The sequence below is a fragment of the Dendronephthya gigantea genome, unplaced genomic scaffold (genome assembly GCF_004324835.1).
Source record: "Dendronephthya gigantea isolate DGI-Jeju-01 unplaced genomic scaffold, DenGig_1.0 000089F, whole genome shotgun sequence".
NCBI lineage: Eukaryota > Metazoa > Cnidaria > Anthozoa > Malacalcyonacea > Nephtheidae > Dendronephthya > Dendronephthya gigantea.
In genome coordinates, this window is record NW_021163099.1 from 490,987 (window position 1) to 510,479 (window position 19,493).

The 19,493-nt window shown below is 35.1% G+C and overlaps 1 protein-coding gene across 2 annotated transcripts; it reads right to left on the reverse strand.

The window, feature by feature from the left end:
- Positions 1 to 5,070: 5,070 nt before the first annotated feature.
- Positions 5,071 to 19,119, reverse strand: LOC114533340. 2 transcript variants are annotated; one of them, XM_028554851.1, is made up of 15 exons: positions 18,854 to 19,119; positions 17,623 to 17,958; positions 17,235 to 17,525; positions 16,935 to 17,000; positions 16,490 to 16,528; positions 15,891 to 15,938; positions 15,360 to 15,398; positions 14,905 to 14,943; positions 13,806 to 13,919; positions 13,280 to 13,526; positions 12,139 to 12,443; positions 11,597 to 11,871; positions 11,098 to 11,241; positions 6,080 to 6,259; positions 5,071 to 5,970 (listed from the first exon to the last, which is right to left on the reverse strand). In XM_028554851.1, exons 1-15 carry the CDS (start codon positions 18,972 to 18,974, stop codon positions 5,557 to 5,559), a joined length of 2,658 nt encoding a protein of 885 aa, XP_028410652.1. In that variant the 5' UTR covers positions 18,975 to 19,119; the 3' UTR covers positions 5,071 to 5,556. The 2 variants fall into 2 exon arrangements, with proteins under 2 accessions (XP_028410652.1, XP_028410651.1); XM_028554850.1 differs by having other exon boundaries at positions 15,891 to 15,944.
- Between the last annotated feature and the right edge of the window lie 374 nt (positions 19,120 to 19,493).

The window sequence follows — 19,493 nt, forward strand, 5'->3', positions numbered from 1 at the left end:
TAAGATCGCTTACGTCTTTCGCCTTAGTACACACCTTAATTTTTGCACGGATGACGTTGAAGGCCTTCCTGATTTTGAATTATGTGTCTCTCTTATGTCTCTCCGTTGTCTTCCGGCCATTTTGTAAACATCTCGCTTCCTTTTAACGCAAACAACATAAATTACATGATATATGGGTATAAAGTCAAAATCAAAAGGTTTTATCTTCTTTCTTTGTCTGGATGAGTCACGCCTTACATGGGATAATTGGAAAAAATATCTCTTCGAGGCACAAAACAAACTTGTACCACTGCGATTAGGAATATTGAAGAGCGAATAATTATTATGCACCATGCAGAGCTAACTAATGAAATAAAAACTCACGAGTTATTGTAGGGAACATTCTTAAAAAGGAAACCAGTAAGATTCACCGTTTAACCAAGCCTCAAATTAAGTATATGTAATAAATGAGGCATTCAAAACGCTAAACTAAAGAAAATTACCACAAACAAAGTTTGAAAAATATTTGTAACAGCAAAGATATTAGAAAATTATAAACGAAATATTAGGTAATTCTATATTGCAGCAAAAAAGCGTTAAACTAATCACAATACGTTAACAGGTTGCCAAAATAATGCGACTATAAGAGGGCACGATATTATGGACATACATAATGAATAATTTCCTGTTATGTTAGTAATAATTTTCCGGCCAAAAGGATAGGAAGCACATTTTCTTTGAAAGAGCTATGCATGCCTACCAAATTATAACTGCAATTCAAGATAGAAGGTCGCTTTTGCTTTACTATCCTAGTCTCTCCCAACACACTTTCTTCTCCCTCAAACTCAAGAAAACACAAAGCAGACTTGAACAAGCACAGCTTACAATTTTTAGTAATGATTTCATTCGGCATGTCTGCTCTCCTATCCGAAAAACGTACTCATACATGTCTTAGCCCCTGTTATTTAGTTGATCATGTTTCTAAATAATCAATATATCCATTGACTATTATATTGCCTATAGTATGATATTCTAATCACACATACTTCAATTAATTTTATTCGCATAGAAGATGGCCTGTACAACAAAAGCAACAAAAGCAGAAGCAACAAAAGCCAACACGAAATATCCTGAAATATTATTTAGATTTTAGATTGTCCTTAACGCAAAAAACAATTTTGTACAATTGAACTGTCAATGGCCACATTAACTAAACAAAATGGTTCAGCTCACAATCGAGCAAAGAGTTTTTGTATATTTCACAACAAACTCAAAATACGACTGATGATATATTAATAGTAAACGCCATTACTCGTTGGTTCACGCGTCCAAATGTCTTTTTATTGGAAAAAGCAGATACTGTGTCATGAATATCATCAATATGAACTAATTTAATTTTCGCGCGGGCAGAGAGGACGTTGTGGAAAAACACCCTTATGGTGCCAGACTGCAAAATAGAGGTATCAGATTAAATGCTCAAAACATCTTAGGTCCCGTATCGTTCGGAAGCCTTAGACCTTAGTTATAGTAACAAATGCTATTAACCTGATGGGTTTAGCTTATAGTTTGGGTGGGTCTTAATAAACCAAATTTGATCCGCTTTGGTAGCAATTAATAATCAGATAATAATAGCAAATTGGAATACATTACATTGCCAAAGAGACGCGTGATTGTGGGCTAAGAATAGCCCGCAATGAGGGAAGTCTGTTGCCAGACACCTTACATCTTGTAATCATTGTGTCACGAACATGAAAATTAGAGCCCTCTGTCTAATTACCGGTAGTAACGATAGCCGTAAACGACAAGAAATGCGACTTATCCACAGTCTTGGCACTCTCCATCCCTCTGGCATAAATGAAAGACTGTTTCATTTAAGTTACTTCGCCCATAATAATATGACGACCATGTCTTTGTTTACATCAAAGCTGGTTGTAATACGTTTTCCTTGCTGATCAGGCTTCCCTCATTGCGGGCTATTTAGCCCACAATCAGGCGTCTCTTTGGCAATGTAATATATTGCAAGTTGTTTTGATTTTTTGTTTTTTATTGGCCTATATTTATCACGTGTTTTGCCCCCAAACAAAATATGTATTCTCCCCTATTTATTTTCATACTAACTCTCCTGACGAAGGCCATCAGGTCGAAACGTCGAAAAGTGTTTTGTCTATTTTAGGTAGTTGTTATACCACATTTGAGGCTAATATGAAATTATTATTTTGTATTATTATATGTATTCGAATTTGAATGCAAAAAATGCGAATGCCAAAAGCTTCTCCTTGTTAAATGAGAGGCAAATATGTATTGTAATATGCTTAGTTTTAAATTTTTAAATTTGTTTACGTTAACGGGACTCAACCAGCCAATCATATTGCGTGTTTGCTGGACGTAGGGCAGGGTGATGGGATCCCGACGGCTTTTCAAAAAATTCAACCAAAAAGTGTTTGTATTTTCGTAAATTTCACATATTTGCAATGGCTTTAAAGACAAACAAATGTTTCGGAAATGTTTTAGGAGAGTCAGTTCCCACATAGATTTAGTTATTTGTGTATATTTTTGTGTTTAAGTACGAGTATTTTCATGTGTAAGTTTGTGTACGTAATTCGTAAATGTGAAAATACGACAAAGAGTTGCCAACCTTATATTAATATATACATAAAGGTTACACTGCACCGCACGAATTGGCGCCTGCGATAATATGTCAGAAGTGAATGAAGGAAGGTGACACTTCATGTCGTTTTGCATAGAATTTATTTAATATATAACTAAAAGCAAATCCAAAAGCGGGCTACCCGTGCTTACTTAGGAAAGAATGAGCCCCTTCATTAATCATCAGCAATGAAAAGTGATAATAATATGCCGATCCTCACTGATCCATTGTATTCTTCTCTGACTGACAAAGGATTTTACACATGCACCAATGACCTCCGGTAATGACATGGCCCATTCTTTGGACTACAGGGTGTCTTAAAAAAAACGCAATCACTTAAATATGCAGAACATCAATACAGCTCTAAAGCGCAATAGATAAGCACCTCTGGGAATTGAAAATGGCTCTTAATCTTTCATTTAAAATGCTAAAAGTCATTTTAGCTGAACTATGGTGCAAAACCGAACAATATTAATATTCTTGCATATTTAAGTGGTCGCGTTTTTTTTGGAGAAACCCTGTACAGTAGTGTCAACCAAGCGCTTTAGTATAAAAAGTCACACCCAGTTTACCGTGCTGATTCAGTGAATCAGTTTAATCAGACGATATCCATGGCTTCGAGAAGAAATAATCCGGCCGTTATTGGCTACATACACAACCTGTCACCTTTGAATAAAGGTAAACTGAATGGTGCGACTTCAAACTCCAAATGCAAGACAAACGGGTACAACTATTAGCACTAGTTATTCTGCCAGCCAAATCCATCATACCACTCAGATGACAAAGACAGAGCGGTAGTCACATGTACGCGCTGCGTACCTATTTTTAATAAAAGAGTTTAATCTCCCCCTCTCCCTGCACAAATATAAGATCTTGAGCATTGAGGAATATGATATTATGTAGAAGCTGTTGAATAAACTATGGGAAAGTACATTATTTTTTCTCCCAAAACATTCGAGAGGTTGCATGCACTGGCGTAGCCAGCATCGATAATTGGGGGGGTCCATATTCATATATTCATGTAAACAGACTGTAAAGACAATTGATTTGAAAAGAAATTAATCCTGCGTATCACGAATATATGAATATGGACCCCCCCCAATTATCATTCTGGCTACGCCGCTGGTTGCATGCATTTTCAAGAATAGCTTTCTACGTAAAAAATACGCCTTTCCATGCTTCAAGCTTCCTCCTCATGTCATTAAAATTTCCAGCTCTGATTGGTCGGAAAGAACTAGGGATCCATGTTGTTGTTACTTTTAACTGGACGCGAGAACCTGGTAATTTGCATGCTTTACAGTAAACAAGATTATGCAAATGATTTATTATCAAATGATGAAATTAATTTAGATAATTATTGGCTAACGCGAAATATCCAGTAAAGTTAACACCGCTTATTTGTTATAATGAGTAGAAATTACTCAAACAAGATAACTCGCTCGTATATTCCTACTAAAATAAATAATTCAAAAATTACTTTACTCAAACACTGAGTAATAATTATTTAAATTAAAATAAATTTGCTTGACACTAGCAAATACCCGATAATTGAGTAAGATTTACTCAGATTTTTAATACGAAGATCTAGCATATATCACTTGTCACAGAATAGACATTAGACATTACCAGGAGAATCACTCTTTGCATTTAGCGTCCGAATTTTTTTGAGAGCAAGACGAAAGCCAAGAACGCGAGCGCACGCAGCAATAATGGCGCTTAGTATCCATGCAGTTATTGTGTCTGCACCAAGATGTCGTAGAATTGCGTAGAATGACGTGTGCGCTTCTGAAAAATTTCGGACATGAAAACATAAGCAAAATGCAGAGTGAGTCTGCAGAGTGAATTTCTATTCTGTGCTTGTCGATACAGAGGCAATGCTTTCACAATTGTTTGGAATCCCACCTACAAAATTCTAAATGGCGCTCAAGATGGCTTAGAAGAGCAGTTGAATCATGTGTGTGTTTACTGCAAAGTGGTGTACGATGTAGTGCATGCTTAGATGAAAATTATTTAGCTCTAATATTTTCTACTTTTTTTTAATTTTGGCGCCAATTCGCATGAGTGATTTTCCTGGTTGAGGAAGAAGGGGCGAATTTTTTTTTAGATTAATGAGCAAGTTTTTTTATATTTTCAGTAACCCAATCATAATGCATAAATTTTTACTAGTGTTTGTTAGAAAGGTACATTATTTACCATTTTATATAAAGCATTAAGCATTTAGGGATTCTGATTGGCTATAGGTAAAAATGTAAAAAATATTACATTATAATATTATATAGTTTAAAACGATTTTCCACGTTGTTTGGTTGAGGTTCATCATGCTGCATGCAGTAATATCATTGAATGCATAGGACTTGTTTGCTTAGAGATCAATTCTTACGAAAAATATATGAAGATAAAACATGTTAAAAATTTAAAAACAGTATGCCATATAACAGTAACGATTAAGGACTAGGCTAAATAAAATATGTTATGGATTTCATTGTGAGTTACGGTAAAACTATTGCTAAAACTAGTAAATATTAATACAAATATATGTGACACATAGCGTACGTAAGTGGCAACTACATGACAATACATAAAAAAGGACTCCGGCGATAAAAATGACTCCATAAAAAACGATTGGAACCTATATTATTAAAAAATTAATAAGGCATTTTGCTCATTTTCCACAAATCCGCATGTCTACACATTTTTTCAAAACATCACATTTTTTTCAAAAGCAAACATGCCTCGGCAACAACGTGATATTAAAACTACATGAAATTACACATGTCGTATAATTTATAATTATCATGCAAAATTTAAGTTAGACATCATGTACTAAAATATTACTTTGCCATATCGAATGAAAGAGAGGTAACAGAGACCACCAGATTAGAATGAAATGAGTAATTGACAGTGTTTTCGCTCATCAAAGCTCAGCAGTTTTATACCCAAGCCGACAACCTACGTTCGGTTTCCTCATTTGTTTGGAATCCGTCAAAATATTCCTGAATTTTCACTGCAGCATCTTCTCTTCTCATTTCCAAAAGTATCGCGTGGAGTTTACGCAATGCACTTTCTTCACTTTGATCTTGATGATCATTTTCCCACTGCATAAGAAGCAAATCAGTTGGACTTTGCCTATGCTGGCATTCCAACCAACGTATAAACTGGGTTTTGTAACCAAGGCGGTTTGCTAACTCTCTGTAGTCTTCTTTACCAACAATTTCTATATCCAGCAATTGTATCAAATCCTTTCGAAGACCTATTGGAAAAAATACCTTGGCTCCGCTCTCTCCTGATCCTAAACCAGACGAAGATGTAGAAGTTAAGCTCCCTCGAATCCGTGCTCGTTTAATCTGAAAAAATATTTACGTCTAATTATAAAACCTTGCAGAAATTTAGAGAATTTAACTTATTAAAAAATTTGCGTGCAGCTGCCGTGACGCTAATAATTAACATAATTACCGCTGACTGGAAATGCTCCGATACAGCAATTTCGACAGGAGCGTCAAATTCACACTTTTCCTGGGAAATTCTGAACATACAAAATATTCTATCCGGTCGATGATCCTTCTCATGTTCGAAAAGAAATGTTCGGTTGGGAGATCCATCTTTACAACAACAAAGTTGTTTGTAGCTTTCAAACTAAAGGAAAAATCGCAACTTCGCTGCGAGACCTATTGACTTATACCACACATCTGTGTTAAAAGCCCGTTATTCCTTATTTTGTTAAGATAGGATTACAAAACCCATCAATAAAATGCCCTAATAGTGCAGATGACTAAAAATTAGGCATATCGTAAAAATATCTGTTGCCATGTTTATATTTCGTTTTCAAATTGTATTCACTTTTTCTTTTTTAATTTACTTTGATCAAGGTGTAAAATAATTGTGACCCTCCACGGGAAAACCAACATTAACGCTTTTCCGTTTAAATGGGCAAAAAAACGGATTCAAAACGGTTAGCAAACGGATGCCGTGAAACGTTTTCACGCTTCGTTAAAACGTTAAAACGGTTCGATGAAAAAATTTAACGCTTTCAAGAAAACGTTTTTACGCTTTGGAGAAAGCGTTTGCACGGATACGAATAACCGTTTAAACGGAAAGAAAAATCAACCGTTTTTTTGGATGGGCCGATTCATCCGTGTAAACGGATAGAGAAATTTATATACCCGTTTTCACGGATGAAACCCGACGATTGTTGGGAATCCTCTGGTCCCATGCAATAATACTGGCCGTTTTAAATCAAACATCGGTAAAATATGTCAACTGTCTGTTGTGCATGTTTTGATTAACAGTAAAACGCAAGCAGCGGATGTAAATTAAACTACGATGTTTATGTTCGATAATCAGCTATGAGGGAGCCAGAGCTTCGATCGTTATGCGCACACTGCTCTTTATTGCTATGTAATCGCAGTACAGCATGGATAAAAATAAGAAAATTGGGTAAAGATGTAAAATGAATACCAAAATATATGCACTTGGCTACATGCCACTGTAGACATAGGTGATATGATACCGTCCAACAGCTTTAGGGCTAATCACGCTCCATATTCGATCAATGTCATGTATCTAGTTGCCGAAGTTAATTAGGAATGCGAACAGACCAGCAACACTCTTCGTTGTTTGCAACTCGTGCGAAACAATTTGCTTTGTTGTTTATGTTATACTATCATATTATCATAGGTCTTACAAACATTTAAGTTTGATCTCCTCGATATTTTGCTTTGTATAGTGTCGTTATTAATTCATCAGAAAATGAACATTGGAATTTATACTTAACAGCTGCTGGGACAATAGGAAAATATTCACTAATTTTGATTTGGGTTCTCTTTATAAGGAAATTGCATTCCGGATATTAAATTGTAATCATGCATTTGGCATGTATGGTCATTGCAAATTTGCACTTTGAAGCCTGCTGAGTGCTGCCAGCTATAGAGCGGCGAAATGAACAAAAATGAAATGGCGCCAATCAAATTCATATAAGCGCGCGGCTAAAGATCTTTAACAATAATTTCGCAAAGCCCCGCTATCCCAAATATTTGCTGGATATTGATATCTATGGATACGTCGAGGTGTTTTAACACGTGCATATAAAGGTATGAACACATATTGAATATTTATTAATTTAATTTCTAGACTGTAGTGTTGGATATAAGGCATGTCTGATTAAAAATACTTTATGAGTCGCGCTTGGAAATAATTCCCGTCAAGCATTGAAATCAGGCTCTATCGATGAAATCATGAATCATCAGATCTTGTATTACTGTTGGCTCGATCAAAACTTTATTTTTTTTGCCTTGTGTGCATATTAAGTGCCAACTGCAATACAGTGTATTACTATAACATAATGACGTAAAATAGAACATATATATAACACTTGTACACTCTAAGGCTTATATGAAATTTTTGTAGACTATATGACAAAAGAAAGTTGCTGTTTGGTCAAGATCACTTTGGTTCAGTCGAACATCGTAAAATCGAACATCGTTTGCCAGAGGTTCAAAGAGGTTTGAGAACTTTAATTGGGTGGTCACAAAACTGAGATAACATAAATAGGTGCCACTGGCGTAGCCAGCATCGATAATTGGGGGGGTCCATATTCATATATTCATGTAAACAGACTGTACAGACAATTGATTTGAAAAGAAATTAATCCTGCGTATCACGAATATATGAATATGGACCCCCCCAATCATCGTTCTGGCTACGCCGCTGATAGGTGCATATGCACTCAAACCACCAAAAATTTTTCTTTACCAAAAATTGTATGCAAATTCCCAAGTAATTTGTGTGCAGATGCAACCTTATTAATTGCTAAGCTGAGACAGGCAGGACAAGCAAATAAGATTTCTCCAGACACGAGAGTCAGTAGATACATTTTATTCATCAACACATAATATTTCTGGAGAAGTCTTGCTTGGGTTATCGTAGGCAGGGGGCACAAATTGTGTCACAATTAGATGTCTCGAAGATGATGTGGATTGATTTTTTTGTTATGATGGTGAGTATAAACTCCCCCGTGCGTGCGTTTCGGATTGTCGTTTCTATATGGGCGACTGCACTGCTATATGCTTTGCAAAAAGGTTGTGCGCATTTTTGAGGCTTTCGAACCGCTGTTTCTAGATGAGCAGTATGCTATTGCTATATGCTTTAGTTAAAAATTTTGTTCACCTTAATTGGCGCCGGGATGGAGTATTAAGTTGCTTTTCAGGGCGAAAATCTTGACCTTCGGATTACGGAACGCCGGGCCTTCCTATATTATTGAACTAACAAAAACTTCTTTTTGATGCAGGGTATATAGTAGCGCAGATAGCGTATGCAGATAACATTCTACTCTTACGCCCGTATTCTAAAAGCTTACTCACACTCAACTCATTGAGTGGGATATCTTAATCTTCTCATGGCGTTTACATGGCGGTATTTCCAGTCGAATAGAGGCATGATCTTCAGTTTTTTACCTTAAATCTTTCCACCTATTCAGAAATAACTTTCTCATTGAGCAGCAATAGCAAAATTTCTAAGTCACACTCAATGAGTGCGAGTGTGAGTGAGCTTTTTGAATACAGCCGTTAATCTTTGAGCAGATGCTCTATAAAGTATGGAAGGAAATAAAGTATTTCCTGATGAAATTTTTAAAGATATTTTGTGACCACCAATAATTTTTAGTTAAATAAGATTAGCTATTGACATGGAGCTCAAATTTTCCGACAGAGGTCAAATCTTTTCAATGACATCTAAATTTTTGCGTATATTTTAAGTACGGATTAGAATAATCTCATTAATCTGGTTATACAGCATAACACTATATAATTATTATATGACTGCATGTGTATAGTCGTGCATGTGCTCTCAAAATGAAAGCATATACATAACTACAGTCCAAAAAGGCGATATGGCAGAAAAATGGCGAGTTTACATATATCATGTCGATTTTTACAACCCATTTTCAAACTTCGACACGCATGCACTGGCGAAAATTGGTTAAATGCACCTTGTTGAAAATATTGTGCGTATATGTGTAGTATAGCGTGTATATGCTATAATGTATATGTTATATAGCTAATGTATACACGCATGCATGCATGCACTACAATGCGAGTGTAATAGGTAAACAGGATGAAAGTTGATGTGAAATAACAGGAAGCTTGCACGCGATGCTATATAACGCAATAATTCGTTGTTTTTGCCAAAATGGATCGCGAAATGCATGGTTATGAATGTTAAAGTTGTTTGGTCGTGCCAAATTGGTGTTTATATAGGAGATAAAAGAATGTGCGTCAAAACAGTTTGCGAACCAGAGCTATAAGTAATTGTGTATATATAGAACTTTATTATACGTATTGTCATCTATATAAGTATTTGTAGAACTTTATTATACGTATTGGAATCTATATATTTGCATAAAAACAAATATGAGATATTTCCCGTTATAGTTTTATTATATTTACATCCCAGATAGTTGCTTAGTAGCTATATGTATAGAATCTAATTGCTGTCATAAATCATAAATTAGATATCTTCACACACGCATTAGAAATAGCTATATTTATAATTGCGAAAAAAAACAGGATTTTTGGGACCCAGGTGATTATATTTCAAAATCACATTTTTTCTGGCAATGCAAGCTGGCAAATCACCAGTGGCGGCATCACCGTGTCTTCTGTGATAATATACTTTATTGAAAGATCCTCGACAGACACATATTTTGGGTCAATCATACTTCTTTGTACGCAATAATCAGTGATAGGGATTTCAATTGGATATTCGACAGATTTTGCTTGCCTTCGATATAGAATAATATACTTTGATATGTAGTTTTATACGATATTAAACTTTTCAAGGGTCCCGACTGTCGGATAGATATATTTAATTGCACGCTAGCGGAAACGTTTGAGTGGTTAGGTGAAACCTGATTACGAAAACATTTTCACGGTTTAATTAAACGTTTTCACGGCCCTACCAAAACGTTTTTACGGCTCTATCAAAACGTTTTCACGGTTTAACCAAAACGTTTTTACGGCCCTATCAAAACGTTTTTACAGCTGTACCAAAATGTTTTCACGGATCGGTCAAAACGTTTTCACGGATCAGTCAAAACGTTTTCACGTTTTGAACAAACCGTTTAAACGCCAAGCCAAAAAATTTAAACGGGCGTTTAAAATTTTTAAACGGCAACCGTTTTTGATTTTCACGGATAGAAAACGGATAGCAAACGGTATTTCAGCCCGTTTTTTCAAACCGTTAATGTTGGTTTTCCCGTGGAGGGTCACAATTCATGAGTGATTTGTAATAAAATATAGCGAAACAAAATATTAAAAAAGTAGTTGTTTTCAGGGTTTTAGACAATTTTGCCTTCTTTTTTTTTGGTTTGCAAAACAGCAAAAGTGGACTTGTTCCTATTCACTGTAAAACATAATATCAAAAGCGTGTATTAACTGGTTTTGTCGACGATGAGCACTTTCACGTTTTATATTCCATACCTGAGTTTTTCTTCCAAATAATTTCCACCCATCATTTATTTCGATTGCTTCAATTTTTAGGTTACCGCCATCTTGGTGGAATATTTTTAGTTTCAAACCATCACAGAGTGTTCCTTGAAGACTATTCTCACATTCTTGAACTTTCTGTCGTTACATAAAGTAGAAAAATTTAAATGGAAAAAGCGGATATGTTCAACTGTTTTGAATACTTTCGGGAATTTTGAATACTTGCAAAAAATTCTGTTAAACCACATTGAGCAAAGAGCTTGATTTTCATATTGTTCAGTAAAGGAAAAAAGACTTTTTTCCAGTTATTCGTACAAAGTAATATTTTATTTTTCAAACCTGATTGCTAAGCAAATAAGGACTATATCGTCTGCGTATAATCATATGTTGAATATTCACCTCAAACAGTTTAAATAGTTGAAAATAATTTATCTGTTTTCTCTGAGGAAAAGGCATAAAAATACTTGACTTCAAACAGTACCCACGACAATACCTTTTCACTAACAGAAGATCCCTCCATATTTGGGATCAAGTAAATCCTCACTTTAAAAGCTTCATCTGGTTGGTGAAAACTCGTGTGGTAAGCCGCCACACTGAAATTTTTTGCATTTCCTTCACCCTCGATGAAGTACCATGAGAAATGTTGAACAAAGAGACTAAAATGTTGCTTTCCCATATGACAAAATACTTCTTTACTTTGTGCCAATGATGTGTTAAAAATTTCTTTCCATTCGGGTGGAATGCCTGGTCTGGTATCACTGCAATGAACTATATAATTATAGTGATGGATATTGATATGTAAAATGTTTGCTGGAAAGACGTCATGTTGGCAATTAAATTGTAACTATAAAATTAATTGTATTTTCTGCTAGATTTTTTGTAAAAATGTCGGCTAAATATTGGCTTTCTGCGCAAATATTAATCAGGCTCTTTTACCAGCAAAATATAACTTTACAAAACAACAAAGATAATTAGATTGCTGCCACCTGACACCGGTATTACAAATTATATTATTATGTATAAGCAAATTAAAACCTCGAAAATTTGTCTCCACTTCATCATCAACAACCAAACAATGCGGAAGGATTAAAAGAACGTTCTTTTTGAAATGGAATCCATGTGGACCACATATGACAATTGGAGTGAGCAAAGTCCCATTATTGATAATTTTGGGCGGCATAAAGTCATTGTTGTTGTCTAATTTTTCTTTAGGCAATGCAAGGGAAATTACTTCGGTTTTTCCAACATCTATAGCCCCTTCAGGGATAACCAGCTTTATTCCAGTGTCGTGTAGGATTACCTCTCCACCATGGTGGTTGACTAAAAGACTTGTAAAATACCTTGAAGGAGAAATAAAGAATTTGAATTTCTTCCCACCAGGCGGAATTTTTTAATCGAAGGAAAATTTTCACTCAATTTTCTTTTGAGAGATTTCAATTATGAGAAATCGTTCGAAACAGGTTTACTTAATTGGCCACAATTGAAAAAAAAATCGACGGAAAATTTTGTATGATCGCAAATTCCGCTTAGTGGGAATCCATCTTTAAATGCGTTTCACCATAGTACATTTTTCTCAAACGAAAAGGTAATTGGGATAAAAATTTTGCGTTGTTGTGAAATTGTTATTTCGTTCTGCCCACCACCTCCCCCCCCATTCATTTGAATGAAATGCTATGCGTCTCTTAAACGTATTAATGTTTTTCATTTTTAAGTGTAAATCAGGTCGGAGGCGATGTGCCTCTCGCGAATTAACTTATTGTTAGACATGCATATTGAAATTTCCAGTTAGCAATTTAGACAGTTGACAAACACCAGCCGAGCTACAACGCACTTTCTATCCCTAATCGTATTTAGCAGAGAGTTAAATTATGTTAGACAATGTTCAAGAACATTAAACTATGCAAAACAAAAAAATATGATGCATCCAATGGTCAAAAAGCTACATTTGAATAGGTGCTCTAAAGATAATATACTAGTATATAATTCGGTTAAAGATGCATCCATCAGTGGAGATTGTTCAGGATGCCACCAGCACGTTTTTAATACTGAGTGTGGATTTAGCTCTGTCAAACGAGTTTTTAGGTTTGTTGGAATGCCCAGTACGAATTGTTTCTTGAAAACCAATCACAGTTGAGGCGTCCGCAATAATTCATTCATATAAGACTTTCCAAACTACCTCGGATCAGCATTTGGAGGAATCCTATTAAGTTCGTTAAACAGCGCTGACGTATTCGACTGCATAGAGTCTTGGGAAGGCGAGTCTTGTTTGTGGTAATCGTTAATACCGTCTGAATTCAAAGTATCCACAAATAACCGAGAAAAGGCAGGGGCGTCTTCTTCGAAAACAATCGTACATTCCGTCCGTGTTGTTGAATTTCTATATTCTGTTGTTTCTGTTGTTTCTGTTGTTTCTGTTAACATACCTTCAAGATACAAATATAGATAATAGGGAGCTTTAGCAGTGACTACGAGTACGACTACGAGTACGAGATTCGTCATTCTCGCGCGTTGTTTGCTTACAAATTTGCCAACAAACTCGTACTCAAAAGCCCAACGACTACGAGTTTTGGCTGATGGCATAAGCAAACAAAGCGCGAGAATGACGAATCTCGTAGTCGTAGTCGTACTCGTAGTGACTGCTAAAGCTCCCTAATTAACTTGTAATTATTTATACTGAACAATAATTTACAAATGTTTCTTACTTGGCGTACACTGGCACTTTAGTAAGAAATTATGTCTGAAGATGAACAAAACAAGGACAGCCAAAGAAACAAAAACCGCAACTCCTATTATCATTCCTATCATCTTTATAGTTCCTAGAATGAAGATAAATATTTTACTCATAAAAACTGCACCCAGTACATTATTTAATGACTAGAATTGTCTATCAGTGGGTATTCGAGGTCATGGCACCAAGGCACTAAAAAAACCCGAACTTTATTCACTGAATTTCATTTTTCGCCTTTCCTGATTGCCGGGTTTAAGAATTTGCGCCCGCCCGTCGCGAATTGTGAATAAATTACTTGCGTGGTCACCAAGCTAATAATTACGCAATTCTAATAAAATCGAAATCGCATAGTTTTTGCCCAAGCATGCTTTTATCTTTTAGATCTTGGTATGTCTCTCGAAAGTTTCAATATAGTACTCATGAAAATTTAGAGAGCCATCTTACAATCGCGACCTTGATACAACAGTGCGTTGCAGCGTTTATTTCAGGTTTGCGTTGAATTGGGGATGGCGCTCTTCAAAAATTTACTTTATATCTGGTCATTAGAGCAATAAACTCTTTAGAAATCCTTTGTTTTCACAGTCAATGAACACCAAAATATTAGCATAGCATGACTAAATTGTCAGGCTTGCTACGACATTGACTAGTGACTATATCTAAAAGTTGCATTATTTTACATGAAGTATTAAAAGTGTAGGCGTTCTCTTTTGCTTAGCCTGAAAAATGGAAACAAATTTTCCCGATTATAGTTCAAAATAAAATTTCTTCTTGTTGGCTGTTTTAATTATTTGCGTCCTCATTTTTTCTACGATCCTTAACGCGATTCTTACGGCGCTTCCATTACGTGCCCATTTGAAAATTAATATTGCGGCGATCTCTTTCAAGGGCAGCGCTCTCTTAAAAAATTATCTTCAAACGCGGCGCTTAATCGAGAGAGCGAAGAGAATAATATGATGTGTGGTTTCTCAAACCATTTCTCTGATTGGTCTGATTAATTTACTGTACAAAATATTTACGCTCGCTATGCCTTCTTGCAAAAGATGATAATGAGAAATCGATAAAAAGTTACATACCCAAGCCGTTCTTTCTTTTGTTTTGACCTTCCTCGTTTTCTATCTCAGGAGTAGAAAGTGTAAAAATTGAGACAATTAAAATAATGTATTACTTTTTACTTTAAAAAATTAATACGAGATATTGGTGTATTACGCTTTATTATAATGCGCACTTAAAAATGGAATATAAAAATTGGAAGTTTTTTTGCTAATATAGCCTAAAGCAAAAACAAAAGTATATTCAATCCTCGTATGGTTAATTAAAACATCTGAAAAAGCTCAAAGGCAGACACGAAAAGGTCTAGGAAAAGGTTATGGATGCCACTTGTCACAAAACTCGTCGAACACATGTCCATGCATATTTTCGATCAGTTATAATATAGTATTGTGTCAATGAATCGTGAGTTATCACTCGCGGTGTACCGCTTTGAAAACGATATTTCATCGTTCGGGGCACTAAATAAAAAATGACATACCCACGTCATCATTTGTCTCGTGTGCCTTCGTTATAAACTCTAAAGAGCGAGAAACGAATCATCTCAAACGATAGACTAAATACCTTACATCAGTGAATCGAAAGACTTTATTTTCAAAGAGTTTTTAAAAGGTAAATTAAGTCGGTTATCTTTACGATATGTTAAAGTGCTCAAAATTATATGAGTGAGAATGATTATGAAACTTCAGGGATTTTTTTCTTCAGGAATTTGCTATAGGGCTCACAAAATAAACAAACTGCATGTTCACCTGAAGTTCGCTTTCATCTTCTTCAATAATTTTATGAAATCTTTAAATTCGTTATGATTGAACGATTTGGATGTACGTCAAAGTTACCCTTTGTCGCCGGTATGCAATAATCAGACTAAACGTTGCCGTGGGCCTTTAACTGTATTTCGGGAATTTATACAGACTGCCCCGACCAACAGAACGCATTTTCTAATTTTTAATTTGTTGAGTTTGTTTATCACTGGTAACTATTTGATTTTTGAAATTATAGGCCTTTTACTTACTTTTGAAATAAGGGTTACCGGTTTTTTTCTGCTGTTGCTTAGTCGGCTCTGCCACTAAAGACAAAATGGTATAGAAAAACTCATGAGTTTTTCTATCAATTGTTTTAGGGCAAGGGTTAACATGGTAACGTTGCCCAAAGCAAAATATCTGAGACTGGCCACACCAAAAAAACGACACTTTCGGTAAAGTGGTATTTACCAACTTGTCCATGAGTATTGCATGGTCATTATTTTTATCGTACAGTGCATGCTAGGCATTTTCCACTCAGTAATGACAATTTTGTAGGAAGTGTCATTTCTAGTGTGACCATTTTCGGACGTTTAGCTCTGCAGTATATTTCGGCTGTAGTAGGTTTGTTTCTGGTGAGAAAAATAAACCTCCAGAACGTATCAGGAGAAAATATTCTTTTATCCGCCTGTTTTTTCAACTACGATTAACTAAATGCCTCAAACACCAATGAAACCATACTCTTTGATCCGGTGTAGAGGATACGCTACAGTCTTTCTGGAAACCAGAGATACGAAAAAATAGTTCTCTATGACTAAAACGCGTACACAATCAGTGAAATCCTCAAAGAACATGGACTCTTGGAACCTACCTCCATTCTCATCCGATTTATTTTCTCTCTTAACGTATTCTTGATAAATAAAAAATAACTGACGTCAGTAAATTGCAGATTGCAAAATGTCAATTATGAAAAGCAATTTTGCATCATTGACCACATTTTTATCTATTCAATATAATACAATCAAATCATCAAAATTAGTGAAAATGCAAAGCTTGGTTGCAAAATGTCGTAAAATGCAAAAAATATAGCCTTGCAAAGTTTGTAAATTTGTATATTGGTTTAACCCATGGAAATCAGTGTTTCCACATTTGGGCCAATGAAGGTAAAAGTTAAACAAAAGTCTACAAATTTGCACCAGTTTACGAAAGTGCACAAGACACCAGTTTACGAAAAAAGCTGGAAGTTGTGGAAAATTTTGGGAAAAAACCGAGAAGGCTCTTTGTAAACAATTCAAAATCTCCTGGTGAAAACATACCTTGAAAAGAATAGTGGTTGGATTCACGTGGCTGCACAGGCTGATTGATAATTTTCGGTTTGGTTACTAGCAGAATGGGAAAACATTTTCTAAAACCAGTTGCCTTTTAAAATTTTGGGGCAGATACTTATTTATCTATAATGCTACAACACTGCAACCGGCATTTTATCTCATTTGTCTTAAGAATAATGAAAATAGCTATAAATTAAAACTCGGATAGCAGTATTTTAAATTATTATTTATTACACAAATAATTGATTCCATAATTGGTTTAATCACCAAATGACTTATAGAACTTACCGTAAAGTTCCACTCTGTATTTTTCACCCCTTGCTTCTCCGAAAAAATTTTGACCTAAACATTGATAACATCCCGAAATACTAATATCTGATCTACTTATTACCAGGCTTCTTCCCTTTTGCTCGTATGTCACGTTGTTGATTGCTGCGCTTTTGTTTATACTCAGTGGGTGATTATTTTTATACCATGTAATTTTAGGACGAGGATGACCAGTTATGCAACAAGTCAGATGTATGTGCTTTCCTTTCTTGATTTTTCTACGAAAAACAGTACTTGTCCTTCTCTTCTTTGCTAATATACAACAAAAAAGTTCAAAGAATGGTGACATTAAATCTTAAAGATCAAGACTAAAATAAAGATTGAGGTGAATGCCCGCGTGTTTACGTACTGTGAATTGTAATTTCAACAGATGCCTTTCGCTCAAAATCCATGGATACTTCTTGTCTAGCCCAGCAAAGGCAGACGAAACTGGAAATATTTTTGGCTTGACTCCAGGCTACCTTTCTAGTGATTACTGAGCATACATTTCGGTTGGTCTTATTGTCATTTGTTGATTTTCGAGCGTCGTGATTTGTTGCAATGTCAAAGCTGCTATTTCCATCATCAAATACTGGACATGTAATCTTCAAGGATGCTTTGGAGTGTGAAAGGCACATTATATCTATTACAGATTCATTTGGCTTCAAAATGTACCCAATATGCACGAGTTTTGTTTTTTCAGACGCTATAAATAAATAAGTATATATGTTTCAGCTGATTTGGACACAATTATTTTCATTTTTGTCCGAAATTTTGGGCATTTCATTTCTGTTTTTCGCTGTGCGCGAAAAAGTTGGGTGTAAAAGCAACTCTCTGGCAACAAATTGCGCGCTAAATTTGCATTTCGTCAAATAATTATAAAGGCTTTCTAACATATGTAAATAGAAACAGAGAATTGAAATGTAAGAGAAACAAAGAAAAGAAAATACCTAAAAATTTCTAGCTTGCATCGCTATATTTAATGCGTTTTGCCTGAATTTAAAGTATCTTGATGTGCATGCCCAGTCGATAAATTAAAGTAAAGGCAAGCAAATGGTCAATATATATACGCCTGCCGGAAGTTTTGCTTTGCCGCACCCTTCTTTAAAGCCAACTTGAGGGTTGGCATATTGCTGTTTACGAGTACAAAATGCACCCCATTCATGAAAGTGGTGATTCAAATAAGTAAAGTTTAGAGACTTCAGAAATCAACTTTACCTAGTTGTCGTTATATTAAAAATATTTATACGTTCGAAAGAGGAATAACGTTGTCATTGTTTTTTACAATTGCGTGAAAGGGAATTCCCCCTTTTCGCTTTAGTTTGGTATCTATCACTTTGGTATCACTTTGGTATCTTTTTTAATCGCTACTTGCTATTTTAATGTCATTCTTAATACTGATCAGATTTGGTACTTCATATTTATATCTGTATTCAAATTAAGTATATGGGCATAGCAATAGATGAAAGTAGGTCATTCGAATCTGCTAACGTAAGCATAATTATGTGCAGATTTGCTATATAAGATATTATTCCCAAAAATGTAACGAAGCTATTGTCATACATAATAATGACTGAAAAGACAAAAAATCAAAACCATACCTTTCAATTCCTTGAGTCTGAGACTGCATGAGACTCGATTCCTTGAAGGTGAAAAGAATATAAAAATATAAAGCAAGATCCAAATGGTTTTGCCTTGAAAACCTGTATTGAATACCCCCATAAGTGAGTGGTGCGAAATTACTAAACGAAATCTTTCACTGTAAAATGAAATGAGACATTCTCAGTAAAATTTAGACTCAAATATTCTCGCTTAATTCCGACGACCGAATATATGTTTGTTTAATCAACCATACCATCCTTGATAATTTTTGTGCACAATTATATTATGTAGGCTATCTTGTATAATTATTTGCATTCTGTTGCTACGGAAATAATTGGATTCACAAAGAGCTTTAGAATTTCTTTAGTAATCACGGGAAATGAGCAATTTAGAAACATACAAAATAGATCATATAAGTATATAACAAGTATAGACTTCCAAATATAAGAAGAATATTAAAACAAGAAAAAAAGGGATGCAAAGTCTGATATAATAGTCAGTGTTATTTCGTCTTTATTATTATAAAAATCTCATCACACAGACTAATAAAGTTACAAGCAAGCAGTGGCCAAATATACTTATAGCTATTAACAGACTGTCGGTGACAGAAATATTTACTGATCAATTGTGTGAGAACAA

Excerpts from the sequence above, each read along its gene's own strand:
- LOC114533340 (XM_028554850.1), bottom strand. The coding sequence starts at position 18,974 with ATGGGGGTATTCAATACAGGTTTTCAAGGCAAAACCATTTGGATCTTG. Across the intron at positions 15,399-15,890 it reads CGGTAACCCTTATTTCAAAA|AGTTTATAACGAAGGCACAC; the intron begins GTAAGTAAAAGG and ends CTCGCTCTTTAG. Across the intron at positions 13,527-13,805 it reads AAAGTGCCAGTGTACGCCAA|GTATGTTAACAGAAACAACA; the intron begins GTAAGAAACATT and ends TGTATCTTGAAG.